Source organism: Mesoplodon bidens, assembly GCF_964165515.1.
Source record: "Mesoplodon bidens genome assembly, contig: HAP1_SCAFFOLD_159, whole genome shotgun sequence".
Lineage (NCBI taxonomy): Eukaryota > Metazoa > Chordata > Mammalia > Artiodactyla > Ziphiidae > Mesoplodon > Mesoplodon bidens.
In genome coordinates, this window is record NW_027672558.1 from 938,397 (window position 1) to 961,083 (window position 22,687).

A 22,687-nucleotide genomic window follows, 5' to 3' on the forward strand; every position below is an offset into this window, starting at 1 on the left:
AATAAAACTAGAGAGTAAACCAAGAAAGAGGAAGTTGGAAAATTCAGACACCCAAGAAAATAATGAAGGACGAGGAAGGATATTTTCTTAACTCTTTTCTGTATTTTTCAAGAATTCTATAATTAATATGCATGATTTCAGAATTAGAAAAGAAATTAACTTTCAAAACATACAAGTCCCTGCTCTCACATATCAAGTTAATTAACCTCTCTGAGCATCAGTTTCCTCGCCTCTAAGTGAGGGATGATAACTATAGTTTCTACATTCATAGGGTTATTGGGAGTTAAAACTTGTAAAATACTTTGGACAGTGCTTGATGTTACACGAGTGCTCAGTAAACATTACTGTTATTAATTATATTGCCATCATTGGCGTTAGATTGGATGTGAGAAGTGAGAGTGGGGACAAGAATAACTCTCACTTGCATAACTGAATTCAGGATGGTACCATTCACTGAAATAAAGAAGTCTGGAATAAGATGAGGTGATAAAGATTGAAAATTTGGTTTTGTACCTGTGGGTTTTATGAGATATCCAGGTGAAGATATTGAGAAGGTATCAGTCTGTATCAGTCTGGAGTTAATACCATGAGAATGAATGATATTATTCAGGGAGAAAATTTGATTAACAACAGAATAAGGCCTAGGGATGCACCCTGGGGTGATCCATCATTTAATGGATGGCTAAAGAAGGAGCAGTCTAAGGCTTAATGGAACAAAACCCTGTTGAAACAGAGGCCAGGGGAGGAGAGAATTTCAATAAGAAATGAATGGTCAACAGATGCAGATGAAGACTGAAAAATACCCATTGGATTTAGCAGCATGATAGTCATTGATGACTTTGGCAAGAGCTGTTAGTTTGACAGTACCCCAGTGTCCTTGGAAAGTTTGGTTCCAAGTCAAGATAATAAAATTTGTAAGGACAATTTGTTCATCCTATCCTAGAAAGTGTTTTCCATTTCAAATTCTCTACTTCTTGCTTATAGCTGTGTTATTCTTACTTTACAGGTCTGATTGGATGTCATAAGAAATCAGTCTATTGGCATGTGATTGGGATGGGCACCACCCCTGAAGTGCACTCAGTTTTCCTCGAAGGCCACACATTTCTTGTGAGGAACCATCGCCAGGCTTCTTTGGAGATCTCACCAATAACATTCCTTACGGCTCAGACACTCCTGATGGACCTTGGCCAGTTTCTACTGTTTTGTCATATCTCTTCCCACCAACATGGTAATATCTGTGGATCTTAAAAATGAGTATTATAAATATCCAGCTCTTCTTTTAATGGAATTTACTGTCTACTGTCCAGTATAGGATTATGTTAGTTAGACCTCAACTGAGATTCCCTAGTTGCCAGTTTTCAGAGCAAATATTTCACCTTGAGTATAAGAGGGCTTGATTATTAGTAGTACTTGTGAATGTACTGGTGAATCTACCTGTGATATAGGGAGGGGAAAATGAGGTGGCAAGAGTGAGGATTTTGGGTCATAGCTGAAGAGATGTTTTATGAGAAATTTAGGGAAAAGGAAAAAAGTGCACTGTCTAGGTTGTAATCATAGGGGCTCCAGGATATCAGTAGTGATGCCCAGAGCATTATATAGCAAATACAAATGGATATTGTGAGCAAATGAGTGAGTCTTGAAAAAGGGGTGAAACATATATTGGAGGAGAGTCAGGCAGAAGGGAAATGGTGAGTGCAAAGACCACAGGAAGAAACCAGAAAGTACCAGATATGGGGAAGGTAAGACATATAGGACAATGGCAAGAAAGGATATTGGTGTGGAGAAGGGAACACTTAAGAGAAGGCCTTGAAGGCCTAACAAGAAAGAACAAGAAAGGCAAGAAAGTCTCATTGGAACCTGACATTCGTTTGTCTGACTCCAGATGGTATGGAAGCTTATGTCACAGTAGATAGCTGCCCAGAGGAACCCCACATATGGATGAAAAGTAATGAAGAAGAAGATTATGATGATTTTTATGACTCTGACATGGATGTGGTCAGATTTGATGGTGACAGCGCTCCTCCCTTTATCCAAATCCGCTCAGTTGCAAAGAAGCATCCTAAAGCCTGGGTCCACTACATTGCTGCTGAAGAGGAGGACTGGGACTATGCTCCCTCAGTCCTTACCTCCAATGACAGGCAAGTACCTTTTGACTCTTGGTGCTATCTCTTCCCCATAATCAAAAATTCTTCCCAGTTATTCAAAACAACAAATCCTTAAGCCATGTTTAAGGTTAGGTACAGGTATAGAATCAAATGGCAAGGGCATTAATATGTTTGGTAAATTAACATAGCTAAACATCAGGGATGCTTATATTTTTCTCACTCCTTTCCTTGATTAAATCATATGAGCTATTTTAGAGTTGGATTTTAGCAACCTGTCCTCTACCTAGAATTCTCCATTCCAACCTCTCATCTTTTTGTGTCTCACACAGAAGTTATAAAAGTCTGTATTTGAACAATGGTCCTCAGCGGATTGGTAGGAAGTACAAAAAAGTCCGATTTATAGCTTACACAGATGAAACATTTAAGACTCGTGAAGCTATTCAGTATGAATCAGGAATCCTGGGACCTTTACTTTATGGAGAAGTTGGAGACACACTTTTGGTAAGTTGAGGAAAAGATATAAGGTTGGGTAAGAAGACAAAGTCTGGACGGTTTTGAGTTTTTTAAAATTTCATAATTCAGCCTTGTCTCCAATGGGCAGGATCTTTTAAAAATTATAAATGTTACACAAATAAATGTGGATTATAAATTTGTTTTAAAATATTATAGAACAAAATATTTAATGCCACCTATTAAACCTGACACCCCTTTGAAATACTCATTGCTTAGACTTTCATACATATCCTTCTACAACTTTTAGAAGGATTTTACATTTGACTTGTAAGGAAAAAAATAACAAGAAGAATATGTGACAGAGAGTAGATACAGCCCACAAAGCCTGGAGCATTTACTATCTGTCCCTTTCCAGAAAATGTTTCCTGACCCTTGATATAGCATATTAACAATACTTATGCTTCAAATAACAGTGGCTTTAAAAAATAGGGAGTTATGTTTTCACAATCAATTTAGAGATAGATAGATGGTCATGTCAACCGTAAAAAAATGCACAACCTAAAAGTTGAGAGTTATGTTTTATTCGGCGGACATTCTTAGGACTTCAAGCCCGGGAGACAGCGTCTCAAGTAACCCTGAGAGAACTGCTCCAAGGAGGCAAGGGGGGTGCCAGGGTATATAGGAGTTTTGCAACAAACGGCAGGTAGTAGGAACAAAAGATTACTGTTAATTAAAGAAAACCAGGTATCCCGAGTTAAGGAATTTAGTACTTTTCTGTGTATGGGAAGATGCAAGAGTCTGGGCTTATCGAAATCATTCCTTTGAACAGCACCTCAGCTATCTGGGGCCAGTATCCTGTGCTTTCTTATCCTGCGTTTCCTTAAGCTGCACCACTGGGTGTGGCTGCAGTCTGATGACTGCTAGACAGCTGGGCATTCTTTGTTTCCTCTCCTGAGTTACCTCAGGGCTCACTGATGGCTGCGACATCCTTTGTTTACTGATATGGCAGGCAGCGTTCTTAACATGGCTATATTTTGCTTATATATTTGTAAAAGTTTTTATGCATTATGAATATTAACACATTGTTATTTATCTTTCAAATATTTTTCTCAGTCTGTCACTTGTACTTTAAGTCCTTTGTGATGTCTTTTGTCCTATAAAAATTTTCAGTTTTTATGTAGTCAAGATCTTTTCTCAATCTTTAAATTTATGTTTTTCTGGATATTTTTCATTTATGTTTTCTGCCTAGGAACATCTTTACTACCTCTAAGAGATTATAAATATGGTCTACTATATTTTATTCTTTTACATTTACAGTTTTATTTTTACAATAAGCATTTTAATTGCTATGGAAGTTACTTTTGGGTATAAAGCATCATGTAAAATAGGGATTTCCCCAATGACAGCCAATTGGTCCAATCAATCCTTTCTTCACTAATTTTAAAATGCCTTTTTTATTATATACTAGAATGATAAAATCTGTTCTGTTTAACTGATCTGTTATCACACTGTTTTAATGACTGCAACCTTGTGATATGTTTTGATATTTGTAGGGCATGTCTACCTTCACTTTACTTCTTTAAAATTTTAATTAACTATTAATGTACAGTTTTTCTTCATGAATTTTATTTACCTATTTTTGAATTAGCCAGTACAAATAACTCAAAAGGCAAAAAAGATTATGCAAGAGAAAGCAAGCTTTCCTTCCTCCCAGACTTCCAGTCCCATAGTCTGACCAGCTATCATTGCTGTCAGTTTTTTATTTTCCCTTTCAGAAACAGTATATACATATACAAGTGTATGTGCACATATTTCACACAAAAATAGAAGCACTATGTAGATTTTAACAATATATCATATATAATTTCATATCAATATATGTACGTCTACCTCATTCTTTCATTTTTGTAAGTTTTGCTCTTATATATGCTAAATCCTATAAGGCTTTTCTGTTAATGTGAGAATTTGAGGACTATTTTTTACTTTTTATATGGAAATTATCAAACATACCCAGAAGTAGAGAGAAGAGTAAGATAAACTTCTTTGAACCCATCACTCAGCTTCAACAGTTATCAACAAATGGCTAATCTCATTTTGTCTATAAACCAACTAGGCCTAACAGACATCTACAGACCAGGCCACCCAACTCCAATAGAATACATATTCTTCTCAAATGCACAAGAAACATTCTCCAGGATAGATTATACATTAGGCCACAAACCAAGTCTCAAAAATTTTAAAGAAAACTATAGTTCAAAATTCCTTGTGAATATAGGTGCAAAAATCCTCCACGTTATTAAGCCAAATCTAGCAACATTTTTAAAAGATCATACACTATAGTCAAGTGAGATTTATCTCAGGAATGTAGGGATGGTTCAACATATGAAAATTAAAGCAATACAACATATTACTTGAATAAAGGACAAAAGCACATGATCATGTAATACGTGAAGAAAAAGGACTTGACAAAATCCATTACCCATTCTTGATAGAAAAAACTCAATGAACTAGCAACACAATGCAAGGTCCTTAACTTGATGAAGAACATCTAAGAAAAACTTATAATACGCTGAAAGACTAAATGTTTTCCCCCTGAGATTAGGAACAAGTCAAGATGTCCACTCTTGGCAGGGCGGGGGCAGAGGCAGCAGCTTCGGGGGCACCGAGGCCCTACTCGCCCCATCACGCCATTGCTGCCCAGACGCCGCGGCCCCCCGTCCACCCCACTGCACCTACAGAGACTCGGGAAAGTGCCAGGTGGGCATGGGGTGGTCTCCACGTCCTCGAATCTGCCCTTTCAGTTATTTTCTTGACGTGACCTTAAGTCACCCAGAACTAACAGGGACGCCCGGTCCAGCAGTCGAAGGGGAACCGGAGGGTCTCTGCCTGACCGAAATGGTAACCTGGCAGCAGGGGAAGCTGGCGAGAGGTTCTAGAAGTTGCCTGAGAACTTTGTGCCATCGGCAGCTCCTGCCTAAAATCGTCGGGAGCTGCTAAAATCGTCTTTAGGAAGGCTGGCAGCCAAGTTTGACACCCTAGCATTCCATACGAGGATAGACAGTGACTTGGGAGGTAATTTCCACATCCTGCTATTTGTGTTCAGGGTCGAGGCTTATGGACGACACGAAGGGAAGACGAGGGAAGGACGATGGATGCAAACACGTCCACGGAAGCATCGCCCCAGCTCCAAACTGGGTCCGCCTACTGCTGGCATCACAGCAAAGGGTCAAGGCCAGGTCAGGCCCACAGAGGGTGCCTCCTAACTTCACTGTTGACCCCAAGTGCAGACTGTCCTACAAACGGGTTAGAAAGGATGACTTGGGTTCCTAGTCATTAGAAGTTTTTTGAGGTTTCTTTTTAAAATTTTAAGAGATTTAGAAACACTAGGCATATTTTGGAGGGAAAGCAGATGAAAGAAGCATCTTCCTTCTGCGTGAAAACCTAAATATAAAGGTATGGCTTATACTGGGTGGGCGTTCCCACCTATAAGGGTCAAATTCAGAATAAAATTGAAGAGTGTTTGAAAATCAACTCAATCAATGCCAAGTATGGAGGATGCAAAAACAAACTGGACAATGTCTTTTTTCATAAGAAGTTTACAATTTAGTAAGGAAAAAAGAGAACAGGACTTGTGGAGAGAACATATTTCAAGAAGAGTGAATACAATATGTAGTCTGGTTTGGCAAGAAAATAATGCTGCTGTAGAAGGGCATGGTGAGTGATAAGCTCAATGGATGCGGTTAAAGATGTTGTGAAAGGCCCTACACACTCAGCTGGTTTTGAACACAATTGAACAGATGAAGAACCTTTGTAAGTGTGAATTTGTGGTGCTGGAGCAATTGACTCTCCACATAGGAAAAAAATTAAAGTATTACCTGCCATTATACACAAAAATAATCTCTAGGTGAATAAAGATGTAAATGTAAAAGGCAAAATATACTTTGATAAGAAAATATAGGAGTGTGGACTTCCCTCGTGGTGCAGTGGTTAAGAATCCACCTGCCAATGCAGGGGACACGGGTTCGAGCCTGGTCCAGGAAGATTCCACATGCCATGGAGCAACTAAGCCTGTGCACCACAACTACTGAGCCTACACGCGGCAACTACCTAAGCCCGCGTGCCTAGAGCCTGTGCTCCGCAACAAGAGAAGCCACCACAATGAGAAGCCCGCGCACCGCAATGAAGAGTAGCCCCCACTCGCTGCAACTAGAGAAAGCCCAGGCACAGCAATGAAGACCCAACGCAGCCCAAAATAAATTAATTAATAACTTTAAAAAAATAAGAAATAACAGATAAGTTATGCCAAGGTCCAGAGAATTATGTCATCTACCTGAACCAAAATCTGTCCACACATCTTAAAAAAAAAACCATGAGGTGTACAAGTAGTACAAATAAAGTTACACATGATTCATACAATACTAGGAAATGGAGGGTACCACAAACATCAAATTACAAAATAGCAAACTCCAGCAAGAGCAACCTTCCTCCACTGCTGCAAGACTCTAGACTGATACTGGAGTTAGAAGAAAAGGCTTCTATTTTATTTTTGTATTGCAGTATAGTTGATATACAATATTATGTTAGTTTTAGCTGAGTTACATAGTTATTTGATATTTGCATACATTATGAAATGTTCACCACAGTAAGTCTAGTAACCATCTGTCTCCATACAAATTTATTGCAATATTATTACTTAGGCTGTATATGACATCTCCATGGCATATTTCTTATTTAAGTGGAGGTTTGTACCTCTTAACCCCCTTCACCTATTTTGCCCTTCCACCACCCTACCCTCTGACAACCATTGGCTTGTTTTCTGTATCTGTGAGTCTGTTTTCATTTTGTTTGTTTTGTATTTTAGATTCAACATTTAAGTGAGATCATACAGTAAAAAAAAAAAAAAAGCATGTCCACTCTTGTTACTTTTATTACTGAACTGGAAGCCAATGCAATAAGGCAAAAAAAAAAAACAAAGGAATTAGAGGCATTTGGATTGGAAAGAAAGAAAGAATACTGTCTTTATTTGCTGATGATATGATCTTTTATGCAGAAAATCCTAAGGCATCTACTAAAAAGCTATTAGAACTAATAAACAAGTACAACAAGTTTGCAAGATTCAAGATCAATACTAAAAAATAAGTTGTATTTCTATACACTTCGATGAAAAATCTGCAAATGAAATTAAGAAAACAGTTTCATTCATGATAACATAAAAAAAGAATGAAATAACTTGGGAAAAATGTAACAAAAAAGTGCAACACTTGTACAGTGAAAACAACTAATAGTTACTGAGATAATTTTTTAAATATCTAAATAAATGGAAAAACATATGATATTTATGGATTGGAAGAGTCACTTACTGTTAAGACTCTTCCAAATTTGTCTATAGATACAAATTGAATCCCTATCAAAATCCCAACTGCCTTTTTTGCAGAGATTGACAAGCTCATCCTAAAATACAGATGGAATTGCATAGGACCCTTAATAAACAAATGAATCTTGGGGGAAAAAAACCCAACAAAGTTTGAGGACTCACACATCACTTTCAAAACTTACCACAAACTACAGTAATCATGACAGTGTGGTACTGGCATAAGGATAGATATATAGATCAATGGAAAACAATTGAGAGTCCAGAAATAAACCTACATATCTATGAACACTTGACTTATTTTTTTAATTGAAGTATAGTTGATTTACAGTATTGTGTTAGTTTCAAGTGTACAGCATGGTGATTCTGTATTTTTGCAGATTATACTCCATTATAGGTTATTATAAATATTGGGTATAATTCCCTGTGCTATACAGTATATCCTTGTTGCTTATCTATTTTATGTGTAGTAGTTTGTATCTGTTAATCCCATACTCCTAATTTGACACCCCCCTTCCCCCTTTGGTAACTGTAGGTTTGTTTTCTATGTCTGTATGTCTGTTTCTGTTTTGTAAATAAGTTCATTTGTATCATTTTTTTACATTCCACATGTAAGTGATATCATATGAAATTAGTCTCTCTTTGACTGACTACTTAGTATGATAATTTCTAGGTCCATCCATGTTGCTGCAAATGGCATTATTTTGTTCTTTTTTATGACAGAGTAGTATTCCATTGTATATATATACCATGTCTTCTTTATCCATTCATCTGTAGATGGACATTTAGGTTGCTTCCATGTCTTGGCTATTGTAAATAGTGCTACTATGAACATAGGGGTGCATGTATCTTTTAGAATTAGAGTTTTCATCTTTTCTGGATATATGCCTAGGAGTGGGATTGCTGGGTCATATGGTAGCTCTATTTTTAGTTTTTCCAAAGGAACCTCCATACTGTTTTCCACAGTGACTGCAACAATTTATATTCCCACCAGCACTGTAGGAGGTGAACACTTGACTTTTCACAAATGTCCTAAGACCATCAATGGGGAAAGAATAGTATTTTTAACAAATAGTACTGGGACAACTGGATACCCACATGAAAAAGAAAGAAGTTTGACCCCTTCCTTATACCATAAACAAATTGAAGGTGGATCAAAGATATAAATGTTAGAGCTAAAACTAAAACCCTTAGAAGAATATACAGGAGTAAATCTTTGTGACCTTGGATTATACAATGGTTTCTTAGATATGACATCAAAAGCAACAAGCAACAAAAGATAAAATAGATTGGACTTCATCACAATTAAAAACTTTTGTGCCTCAAAAGATACCAATCATAAAGTGAAAAGACAACCCATGGAATAGGAGAAAATAATTGCAAATCATATATCTGATAAGGGAATAGTATCCAGAATTTATAAAGGACTCTTACAACTAAATAATAAAAAGGCAAATAGGGACTTCCCTGGTGGCCCAGTGGGTAAGACTCCGTGCTCCCAATGCAGGCGGCCTGGGTTCAAACCCTGGTCGGGGAAGTAGATCCCGCATGCATGCCACAACTAAGAAGTCTGCATGCCACAACTAAAGATTCCGCATGCCGCAATGAATATCCCGCGTGCCGCAGCTAAGACCTGGCACAGCCAAAACAAACAAACAAATAAATAAATGTTTAAAACACAAATTAAAAAATTAAAAAGGCAAATAATCCAACTGAAAAATAAGCAAAGGATTTGTATAGACATTTCTCCAGGGATGATATATAAAGGAGTGACCAATAAGCACATGAAACGATGCTGAACATTATTAGCTATTGGGGAAATGCAAATCAAAATTGCAATGAGATACCATTTCACACCCACTAAAATAGCTATAATCAACAAGGCAGATAATAACAAGCGTTGGTGAGGATGCAGAGAAATTGGAAGCTTCATAAACTACTGATGGGAATGTAAAAATTTGCAGCCACTTTGGAAAACAGTTTGTCCGTTCCTCAGAATGTTAAAAATGGAGTTACCATGTGATCCAGCAATTTCTTCTAGGCATATACTCAAGAGAAAGGAAAACTAGGTCCACACAAAGACTTGTATGTGAATGTTCATAGCAGCACTATTCATAATAGCCCCAAATTGGAAGCCATTCAAATGTTCACCAATTGGTGAATGAATAAACAAAATGTAGTGTACCCATATAATTGGAACACTAGTCAGCAATTAAAAGAAATGAACTACTCATACATGATACAACATGGATAAAACTCAAAACATTATGATAAGTTAAAGAAGCCAAGCAAAAAAGACATATTACGTGATTTAATTTATGTGAAATATCTAAAAAAAAGGCCAATTTATAGAGCAGGAAGCATATTAGCAGCTCAGGACTCCAACTGTGTGTGTTCCACTAAACCAGTCAGAAAGTGCCTCACCTTTAATGACCCAGCATCAGAAGTCACACAGCATTTCATGGCATAATCTGAGTAAAAGCAGTCAAATCCCACCCAGAATCAAGGAGAGGGAAACTTTGGCCTACCTCTTGTTGGGAGGAGTGTCAAAGAATTTGGGAACCATGTTTTAAAACTGCCACATAAATTGACAGCTTACTTCTCAAAAGCAACAAAGGAAGCCAGAAGACAATGAAATCATGTCTTTAATGTGTTGAAAGAAAATCACTATCAACCTAGCAAGAATTACCATTTTATTGGCAATTTATACCAATATCCAAGGAATATATAATTTTATATTAAAATTTTAAATGTAGAGTATAAGAAAAAAGTAAAGACCCACCAGTTCTTTATTAGGCAAGCATAACCTTAGTTGTAAACCTGATCAGGACAGTATGAGAAAGGAAAATTAAAATTACAGACCAGTTGCATTATAAACATGGATTCAAAAAATCCTAAACAAAAATTAATAAACCTAAGGGAGCAATATATTAAAAAAATAATACATTATGACCTGGTTGATTTATCAGAGGAGTACTAGATGAATTTAACATTAGAAAATCAAATATGGTAATCCACCATATTAACACATAAAAGGGTAAAATATAATTTGAAAATCTCAACAGTTTCATACAAATATTTATCAAAATTCAACATCCATCCATAATAAAAAGTCATAGGAAATTGGGATCACAAGGGACATCCTTATCCTGATAAAGATCTGAAGAAAATCTATAGGCACCAATCATACTTGGTGGTGAAACTCAGAAATCCTTCTGTTTAAGATCAGATCAGGACAAGAAACAGTTAACAAGTATCACCACCTCTATTTAATATTTTACTAGAAATCCTAGCCAGTATTCTTAGGAGAAAAAAAGTTTTAATATTGGAAATGAATAAACAAAACTGTTATTATTTGAAGATTAAGTAAATGAATGACAGTGGAAGCTATATTTGTCATTGTTGAAGAGGGTAATTATAAATAAACAAAAAGGAAGGGCTAGAATAAATCATGTGATACTGGATTAGAGTTGGAGACATTACTATGAGTTCATATTTGCCAAATATAGATACAGATGGATGCATACAGAAATAATTACATATGTGTGTGTATGTTTAGGTTAGTATATTTCCTAGCGCTGTCCACTGAGAGGATCTAGAAGCAATGACATCCCAGTAGCAATGAGCACACCCAGATCTTCGTTTCTAATACCATTCTCTGATGAAAGGAACCAAGGCCATTTGGAGAATGGATGATTCTAGGGCTGGGCCAGGGGAAACATAAGATGAGCCTGGAGAATCTTGTGGTTCCAGAAAGTAAGAAAGTGCTCAAAAAAATAAAAGGATGGGACAATGTTAAAGAAATACAAGAGCTTCTAACAGCCAAGGTGGAAGAATATGAGCAATAAAAGAAAGTATAAAAGAAATATCCATGAGTATATACTGATATAAATAAATGATTGAATAAATAAATAAATGGAAGAGTAGAGGCAAATCTCACATACAGAAGAATTCCAAATCAATTTTATAGGTCTATAATCCATTTTGGGTTCATTTTTGTGAAAGGTGTAAGGTCTGCATCTAGATTCTTCTCCCTCATCTTCCTCCTCCTCCTTCCTCTCCCACTCCCTCTCCCTGTCCTTCTCCTTCTCCTTCTCTTTCTTCTTCTTCTCCTTCCTCTTCTTCTTTCTCCATGTGGATGTCTAGTTGTCCCAGCACCATTTGTTGAAAAGAGTATCTTTGCTCCATTTTATTGCCTTTGCTTCTTCGTCAAATATCAGTTGTCTATATTTGTGTGGGTCTAATTCTGAGTTCTCTATTCTCTTCCAAAAGGAACTTTTTAAAATGGAACTTTATTAGGTACTAGTACAAAAGAGGAGATGTTGGCATTAGATAGGAGCTGACTTTAATAGGAGAGAATATGGCCATATATGCATATAGGTTGGTAGATTTGATGGTGGGAAGATGAGGAATTTCTTTTCTGAATGCTTCTCCCCTCTCAGTGAAAAAATAAGCGCCTGATAGTGAGGATCAGGAAGCAAATATTAGCTGAATAAGTGGGAAGGTGAATTTCTAGGAAAAAAATAATAGGATAGCTAGGTAGCTTGAGCGTCTGTTTGAGATTTTTGGTCAACAGTTTAAAGAAGCAGAGCTGTGTGATTTTTCTCCTACATCATTCTGCTGCTTAGGTGCAGGCAAGGAATAGGCTGTTAGTGGGTTTTACCAAATGAGTGGGTTTAAGACAAGACTGCAAGTAGAGGGCTTCCCTGGTGGCGCAGAGGTTAAGAATCCACCTGTCAATGCAGGGGACACAGGTTCAAGCCCTGGTCCAAGCCCTGGTCCAGGAAGATCCCACATGCCGTGAAGAAACTAAGCCCGTGAGCCACAACTACTGAGCCCGGCTGCCACAACTACTGAAGCCTGCATACCTAGAGCCCGTGCTCCGCAACAAGAGAAGCCACCACAATGAGAAGCCCGTGCACCACGACAAAGAGTAGCCCCCACTCACCGCACCTAGAGAAAGCCCGCGTGCAGCAATGAAGACCCAATGCAGCCAAAAATAAATAAATTAAATAAATAAAATTTTTTAAAAAAGACTGCAAGTAGAAGTTGGGTTTTTTTGTTTGTTTTGTTTTGTTTTTGCGGTACACGAGCCTCTCACCGTTGTGGCCTCTCCTGTTGCGGAGCACAGGCTCCGACGCGCAGGCTCAGCGGCCATGGCTCACGGGCCCAGCCGCTCCGCGGCATGTGGGATCTTCCCAGACCAGGGCACGAACCCGTGTCCTCTGCATCGGCAGGCGGACTCTCAACCACTGCACCACCAGGGAAGCCCAGAAGTTGGTTTTTTATACTCATATCATAGAACCTCAGACATAGAACCCAGTTGATATGTTCAGGGTTCTTAATGCTGCTTCCATGTTATCACTCTTCTATCTTACCTCTCTTTTAAAGCTCGTGCAATCAGACAATTCCAACTGCCACCCTTGCTTAATGCTGTAATCAGCTGTCCTCCTGGTCATGCCTGCTTATCCAGTGAAGATTTTATCACTTGAACCACTGTTTTCCCTTCCACTATTGGGGAATTCAGGGCCCAAATGGTGGGAAAGGCTGAGGGGAAGCAGTGTCCTCAGCAGACATCCAAATTTCAATTACTAATGTCAGAAGGTGCAAGGAATTCTTCCTGAAGTGATTAAAATAATTTTAAATAAATGGAAAGGAACCTTTAGTGAGAAACCTAAGTAGCTGTCTGAGCAATTTTATGAAAAGAACAAACATTTTGAGCTTTATCTAGGCTCAAAGCCCTATACTGTAGATACAAGGCAGCTTTTGTTTTCTGGAGGTAGGCCACACTTTTCTTGTTGATCCTAATTGTCTTGTACCTGATCTTATATCTCATTTATACTTTCAGATTATATTTAAGAATAAAGCAAGCCGAGCATATAACATCTACCCTCATGGAATCACTGATGTCAGTCCTTTGCACTCAGGGAGACTTCCAAAAGGTAAGTGTTACCTCAATTTTATAGGTCTTCCTTACCTGTAGATACAGATGAGGGCACAGCCTCAATAACAACTAAAATCATGCACATTTATTACCCCACCATCCTTATTCTCTTAAGTTTTATTTTATTTGAAAATATGTCTTTATTTTGCCTTTGCTTTTGAAGGATAATTTTGCTGGACATAGAATTCTGGGTTGAGAGGGTTTCTTTTTCCTTTTAGCACATTCAAAATATTGTTTTACTATCTTCTTGCCTATATAATAGCTAAATTCTATTCATTCATTCTTCCCCTGTATGTCATTTTTCTCTGGCTGTGATTTTCTTCATATTTATCCTACTTGGGGTTCACTGATCTTCCTGTGAGTCACAATATTTGTATTTTTGTTTTTAATAGCCAGACCTTTGTCCCCAGATGAAGTAATAAGTTGCACTTCTACTAGTCATGTATGAAAATATAATTTCCCACATCCTTGACAGCTAGAAGATAATAGTCTTTTAAAATCCTGCTAATCTGGTGGGTGAAAAGTGGTATTTCACTGTTGCTTTAATTTTACTTGGGGATGAATATTTATTTTATCAAAATAATACATGCTTAAAATATTGAAAGGCTGTAAGTTCCACTCCCTAGAGGCATCCATTTTTAAGCATTTCTGTTTTAGATTTTTGGTAGTTATCTCTATAGCTCTAAAAAATCATTTATATGCTACTCCTTTGTTTTTCAGCTTTAGACATTATATATTTATTTTGTGTTAAATGAGGATTTAGCATTGTGCTTCTTCCCATTCCAGTTGTTTTAGACTTTTATCAGTGCTTTTAGTTCCTCAACTGGCTATCATTAGAATTTTAAAAAACATGCTAAATACCTACGTTTTATATACATTAAGGTACTAACAACAGTTTCCCATTTCTTCTCCTCTATTCTTCCATTTCCCCACTGCTGCCAGCTATACCTTTACTTTTATAAAACTAAAGTTGATAACATTTACATTTTGCACTGTAATTTCAAATAACTCCTTGCTTTTTCTATATATTTATTCTAAACTTTGAAAGTCAAAAAACCAGCATTTATATTATTTCAGTATGTTTCTTATTATAAGTATATGAGTTTACTGCAGAACTAGGTGATATGCTATGATTATTCTTTTGTCTACAGTTCCAATGATTTTACTGTTAAGGTCAAATGGATTATCCTTCTTTATTCTCTACCAGTAGTTCAAAATCATGGTAAATTTTAGTTTGCTTTATATTAGGACCATGCTGATCTTGGAATTTTTGTGTTTGTATTCCTGAAAAAAGACTTTTTTTCTTTTTCTGTTTTTTTTTTTTTTTTTTTGCCATACGTGGGCCTCTCACTGTTGTGGCCTCTCCCGTTGCGGAGCACAGGCTCTGGACGCGCAGGCTCAGCGGCCATGGCTCACAGGCCCAGCCGCTTCCCGGCATGTGGGATCCTCCCGGACCAGGGCTCGAACCTGTGTCCCCCGCATTGGCAGGTGGACTCCTAACCACTGCACCACCAGGGAAGCCCTGACTTTCTTTTCTTTTATCTGGAGAAGAAATGTATGCCTTTTCACCATATCCCTTAGGTCTTCCAGCTTCTTAACCATGCTGTTTATTGGTATCTGATCCTTTTTTCTTCTAAAGATGTTCTGGTAGTTCACCAGCTTACTATTCTAATTTGGATTATAAGCTTTCTAGGCCTGCTACAAAGCTGCCATCTTTGGATTTTTTTTTTTTTTTGGACTTGTAGGCTAGTGCCATTACTGCTCCTATCTTGTACATTTCTGGTTTTTGATTTCTTTTGTTTTTCTGGAAGTATACCTTCAATATACTTCTGAATACATTTAGTATATAGGGGGAAAACTTCATGAGTCCTTCAGTATTATATGATGTATAGATAGGCTGGTTATAAATAATTTTCAATCCACTGTTTTCTAATACTCATTGTTGCTGGTGAAAATTCTAATGCTAAATTGATTTGCAATTCCTTTATGGGAGAAGGGCAATGTAACAGAATTCTGGGGAGATATTGAATGTGTACCCTGAAATTTGGAGGCATACACAAATACAATTCCTGGTAATTTGCTTTTTATGTGGAAAACTCTGAAGGCTTTACTGCTCATAACTAGCAGATAAGAAGAGAGGGTAAGAGTGGAACAGTCTGCCCTTCTGCTGTTTGACCTGGCTAGGATGCATGAGTTTTCTCTGTAAAAGTAGATACTATTGCAAATAGCTGGCTTGCTCTCTTTTGAAGATACCCTGCCTAAGAAGGCAACCTGACAGGGTGAGGGATGCCAGAAATAATAGGCTCTTGCATATATCACTAGACATAAGAAGAGCTGGGGAGGGAGGAGGGCTGCAGAAGGATAACTGAAGTAAGCATCTCTCATGTATACGGTGCTGAGGCCCGGATGGTTACTCCAAGGAAGCCATACATGTACCCTAAGAAAAGACCAGCATCTCAGCACCTGCCACACAGAAAGCATTGGTGACTAAATAGTGTTGTCAGAGAGAGAGCACTCACACAGCTGGACCTGTTAAGCAAAAATCTATTTGCCCTTTCCTCTAATACCCATCTACCCTCACTCCCTATTATGTTAACCCTGACCTATGGTTAGGGAATGAACATAGACTGGATCTTTAGGTATTAAACATATGCAAAAGTGAGTTTTAATTACTAAAATCAGACAGTTGTTGTCCTGAGGACCCTTTAGCCCAAGGGCAGATTTTAATTCTTGCTTCCATTCCTCACAGAGGCCAGATACCACAAGTCTTGATACCACATGTGAGTTAAAACTTCAGTGTGCAGTCTTTCAGCATCTATTCAGGACACTCTGGCTTTGTTGTGGGTTTTTTTTTGGCACTTGGGTTTTTTTTCTTCTTTATATATTTTCAGTTATGTATTTAAAATGTTTAAAAATATTATTATCTATTATTTCTATTAGTGGGTAGACCTGCTAATTTCAACTCAAACTAACATGCTAGCAGAAATCTCCTGAACCTATTTTTATTGTAAAAAGTTGTGTGAATCTTAAACTTATAAGAGGTGCAAATTTAGTTTTCACTTATTGAGAAACTTTATATGTACATATAAATTTGTAGAGCCACTGTAATGATGACATGATTGCCAATATGTGCCTTGTTATACTTCTAATCTAGCTATATTGGGCTTTGGGTGTGGGTAGGTGTGAAACATTTGAAAGATATGCCAATTCTGCCAGGAGAGATATTCAAATATAAATGGACAGTGACTGTAGAAGATGGGCCAACTAAATCAGATCCTCGGTGCCTGACCCGATATTACTCAAGCTTCGTTAATCTAGAGAGAGATCTAGCTTCAGGACTCATTGGCCCTCTCCTCATCTGCTACAAAGAATCTGTAGATCAAAGAGGAAACCAGGTGAGTTCATCTCTTTCCAAGTGCTGGGTCTGAAGCTAAAATGGAATGAAGATGCACATGAACTTCCAGATAGTATTTCCTATATTCTCTCAGTGTACATCCACCTATAGCCTGCAGAAAATATAGTAGTCTGCAATATTGAGCAAAAAAAGAAATGAACTGGGTTTCTCACTGCTTTTATTGGATTTGACTTTGGTGTAATAAACTTGCCTGCTGGATGGGTAAGAGAGCCTGGGCCCTAGATTATTTCTATAATTCTATAGAATTTCTATAATTCTATCATTCTCAGTCTCAAATTCCTCTCTCTGTAAGTGATCTTGCCCATTTTTACATGATCAATTACCACCTATTTTCAGATGACCCACAAATGTATATCATAGCTTAGACGTCTCCCCTGGACGTCTCACTGTGGGAGATTCAAAGACACCTCAAAATGAACACATGTGCAGCATCTAGCATAGTGTGTGGTATTTTAGTAGGAGTTCAGTAAATATTTGTTGAGCAAAATTCAAGGCAATATGTAAAATATTTCAGAATATGGTTAGAATTTGGACCACTTCTGCCATTTTAGAAAAAATTGAGTTAAATACTCTGAATTTAAAAAGCTTGATTCTTCACAAAAACTCCTTGCTTGGCTGCAAAATAACTCATTGCCATATTGCTGAGGCTTGACTACATGTCCATTTGGTTATTTATGGTATATAGGATTCCTACTAGTCTGAAAACATTTTATGAACTTTAATGCAGGTAAAACACGTGGCACACAAACCCAGAGAGGCATCAGTTGGGCCAAGTATCTTTCCTAATTTTTCCTAATTATAGTTTTCCATCAGTTTTTGGAAGAGGACTGAGATATACCTATATTCTCCAATCTCCTCCCCTCAGCATTTTCATTTCTGTAGTAATAGTTTATACAAAATGAAATTTATACATATTAGTGAAGTTTATACATTAATTCTTAGCGGATTCAATTAGCAAGTGACTAACTCATAACTTCGGTTCATATACAAACAGCTCCTCCCCCCCAAAAAACTTTCAACTTTGTAAACATAAAACTTAAAAGTGTTAGTGTTAGTAAACATTTTATGGTTCATCTTAGCTTTGTTATTTTACTTCTATTTTGTATTTTTAATTTTTCATAGATTGGTAGTCTTGTGGAAGGGCATTTGCTAGATGAAAGTTTAGTGAAGGCATTCACCTTACTTGATTTGACTAAATTGTTTAAGAAAGACATTGAATAATCACTTGGGTCTTTAAAGAGTGAAACTTCTCTAACATGAACATGGAGAGAATGAGGCTACAGACTCTACCAAAACAATCAGCCAGCATATAGCCTTGGGTCCAGAAGAAACTAAGTGTAATGGGTCCAGTCACCCTCTTGCCCTGAGGACACATTTGCTCTAAATGTATACTCACTGCTCCCAGGCCCTGGGACATGCCATAATAGTGACCCTAGGGAGAAATGGCATTGAACCAGAGGATTGTAGATACATCATATGCATGCCATCACTTCCATCATAGACTGCTAATTTCTACTTGACAATACTAGTAGCATTTCTTTCTTCCTTTCATTCCATGTAATTAATAGATGATGTCAGACAAGAGAAATGTCATCCTGTTTTCTGTATTTGACGAGAATCAAAGCTGGTACCTCACAGAGAATATTCAGCGCTTCCTCCCCAATGCAGATGGAGTGCAGCCTCAGGATCCAGAGTTCCAAGTCTCCAACATCATGCACAGTAAGTAAAGCAGCACTTGAGTCCAGTGGGTAATGGATAAAGGGAAACTGAAGACACCAAATTGATGTGCAGTTAATTCATATGCCATATAAGAGTCATATTTCCTTAAACATTATTACATATGAACATATTCAATTTTATATAAATGCATAAATATGATCATATAATGCATATATTTTCTTTTAGAAGGCATCAAATATTCAATGAAGTTTATTTTTAAAGGATAAATCAGACACACAGGTTTCATTTACCCAAACATACATAAGCCATCCTTAATATGAAATGTGCTCAATCAGTAAATTACACATGAAATACAAAGGGAATGCAATTTTACATATGTAAAAAAATTGCCAGCTATAACAAATTAACAGTCAAATTAATCATGACATTGTACATTTAAAAAAACCCAACATCTTTTTTTTGCAGCTTTATTGAGGTATAATTGACAAATAAAAATTGTATATATTTAAAGTGTACAACATGATCTTTTTGATATTTATTTGGCTTCCCCTTCCCTCTTATCTTCTCTCCTCCTTCCATATTATACCTTTCCACTAATCATTTTGTGTCCAGTAGCCCATGTTAAAACATATTTTTCTATGATTATATAATAATATATAAACACATATACGTTGTATTAGTCTGCTAGGCTTGCCATAACAAAGTCCCAGAGACTGGGTGGCTTCAACAGTAGACATTTATTTCCTCATAATTCTAGAGGCCAGAAGTCCGAGATCAAGGTGTCAACAGGATTGGTTTCTTCTGAGGTCCCTCTCCTTAGCTTATAGGTGGTCTTTCCTCTGTGTGTGCACATGTCTGTGTACAAATTTCCTCTTATAAGGACACAAATCATATAGGGTTAGGGCCCACCCTAATGACCTCATTTTAAACAATTACCTGTCTAAAGACCCTATCTCTGAATGCAGTCACATTCTGAGGTACTAGGGGTTAGAACCTCCAACATATGAATTTGGGTGGGGGCACATATGTGTATGTGTTTGTATACACACTCAAGTCAGAATGGTCAAAAATTTGATAAAAAATTTCAATCTCACTACAGAGAAATGCAAAATAGAATACCACTGCGATAACGATTAATACCTGTCAGACTGGCAAAATTATAATATAATTATTACTAGTGGGCTTGTGAGTAAAAGAGTATTAGCATACAATGCTAGTGGATAACTAGCACAGTCTTTTTGAAACCAATCTGATTGAAACCGTTAAAATTTAAAATATATGCCTTTTGCAGTTCTGGTTCTGTTTAAGATGGAATCACACTGTCTATCCTACTGAATGATAGTTAAGGATTGTTCCATACAAAATGCATGGAGCAGCTATCTGAGAACCCTGAAAAGTAGTTGGCAGCAGGTAAATTGGGGAAGGAAACTAGAAAGATTTAAAAGCATGCAGATTGGAAGTAAAGAAATAAAACTGAATATGACATGATTATCTACATAGAGAATCTCAAGATCACCACAAAAAAGCTCCTAGAACTAATAAGTGAGTTTAGTCTGATTGCAGAATACAAAGTTGACATACCAAAGTCAGTCATATCTCTATGTAGCAATAGCCAACTATTGGAAACTTAAATTACAAAAATAATACCATTTATAATAGCTCAAAAAATGAAATACTTAGGCCTAAATCTAACAAAACATGCAGGATCTGTACACTAAAAATTGCAAAATACTGATGAAAGGAATTTTAAAAGACCTAAATAAGCGGAGAGACATGCAACATTCATGGATTGGAAGACTCAATAGAGTGAAGATGTCAGCTATTCCCAAATTGATCTATAGATTTAATGCAATTCCTATTAAAATCCCAGGAGGATTTTTTTTGTTGGTAGGGAAAAGTATATTATAAAATTTATATGGAAAGCCAAAGGCATTAGAATAGCCAAAACAATTTTGAAAAAGAAAAATTGAGTTGGAGGACTCATATTACCTGATTTTAAGACTTAATATAAAGCTACAGTAACCAAGGTAGCATTGTATTGACAAAGATGAATGACATAGAATTTATAGTGCAGAAATAGACCCACACGTATATGACTAATTGATTTTTGATGAAGGTGGAAATGCAATTCAATGGAGAAAGAATAGTCTTTTCAACAGATAGTGTTGGAACAATTAGTCACCCGTATACAAAAAGATGAACCTCAACCTAAATCTCACACTTAAAGATTAACTTAAAATGGATCATAGATCTAAATGTATAATGTAAGGGCTTCCCTGGTGGAGCAGTGGTTAAGAATCCGCCTGCCAATTGCAGGGGACACGGGTTCGAGCCCTGGTCCGGGAAGATCCCACATGCTGTGAAGCAACTAAGCCCGTGCGCCACAGCTACTGAGTCTGTGCCCTAGAGGCCGTGAGCCACAACTACTGAGCCCGTGTGCCACAACTACTGAAGCCCATGCACCTAGAGCCCGTGCTCCACAACAAGAGAAGCCACCACAATGAGAAGCCCACGCACCGCAACAAAGAGTAGCCCCCGCTCGCCACAACTAGAGAAAGCCCGTGCGCAGCAACAAAGACCCAATGCAGCCAAAAATAAATAAATAAATAAATTTATATTAAAAAATATAAATGTATAAGGTACAACAACAAGAAGTTTCAAAGAAAACAGAAGGAAATCTTCATGACCTGGAGTTAGGCAAAGGGTTCTGATAAATGACACCAAAATCAAAATTAATAGAAGGAAAAACTTGATAAATTGGATTTCATCAAATGAAAAACTTTTGCTCTACACAGGATATTGTTAAAGAGAATGAAAAGACAAGCCACAGATAGGTAGAAAATATTTGCAAATCACATATCCATATGTAAAGTCTCAGACTCAGCAGTAAGAAAACAAACAGATCCCTAAAAATGTGCAAAAGATTTGACCAGACACATTACCAGAGAAGATATATGGAAGGCACATAAGCATATGAAAAAATACATCATTGGCCACTAAGGGAATGCATATTAAAACCATAGTGAGATACCGCTACTTGTCTATTTTAACAGCTAAAATAAAACGGACAATATTAAATGTGCTGGCAAGAGTGCAGAGCAGCAGGAATCCTCATGCATTGCTGGTGGGCATGTACAATGGTTTAGTCACTCTGGAAGACAGTTTGGCAAAGGCAAATCAAACCCACAATGAAATATCACCTCACACCTGTTAGAATGCCTATTATCAAAATCACAAAAGATAACAAGTGTTGCAAGGATGTGCAGAATGGGAACCCTTGTATATTGTTGGTGGCAATGTAAGTTGGCACAGCCATTATGGAAAACAGTATGGAGGTTCCTCAAAAAATTAAACATAGAACTACCATATCATCCAGCAATCCCACTCCTGGGTATAGGTTCACACAAAAACCTGTCCATGAATGTATACAGCCGCTCTATCCATAATTGCTAAAAGTTGGAAATAATCAGAGAACCTGGAGCCAGCTCCAAACCCCTGAGCCTTGAGCCAGGGACTCTCTGCCAAGCAGCCCCAGGAAGGAAAGCCATATGAATAGAGGAGAAACCCCCCAAGGATGACTCTGCCAATCAGGAGGAGCCAATGGCCAGAGCAAATCTGTGCGGAGACCCTGGGAGAATCTGTGCTAAAGACGAGATCCCATTAGACCATCTCTCTCTCTCTCTCTCTCTCTCTCTCTCTCTCTCTCTCTCTCTCTCTCT

The 22,687-nt window shown here is 37.4% G+C and overlaps 1 protein-coding gene across 1 annotated transcript in view; it reads left to right on the forward strand.

The window, feature by feature from the left end:
* F8 (coagulation factor VIII) overlaps positions 1–22,687 on the forward strand; it is a 113,185-nt gene that overhangs the window by 27,576 nt on the left and 62,922 nt on the right. Inside the window, exons 7-12 of the mRNA XM_081259279.1 lie at positions 1,007–1,228; positions 1,883–2,138; positions 2,435–2,606; positions 13,778–13,871; positions 17,054–17,268; positions 18,857–19,007. Of these exons, the coding sequence (XP_081115405.1) occupies positions 1,007–1,228; positions 1,883–2,138; positions 2,435–2,606; positions 13,778–13,871; positions 17,054–17,268; positions 18,857–19,007 (1,110 nt within the window). The remainder of the gene's footprint in view (positions 1–1,006; positions 1,229–1,882; positions 2,139–2,434; positions 2,607–13,777; positions 13,872–17,053; positions 17,269–18,856; positions 19,008–22,687) is intronic.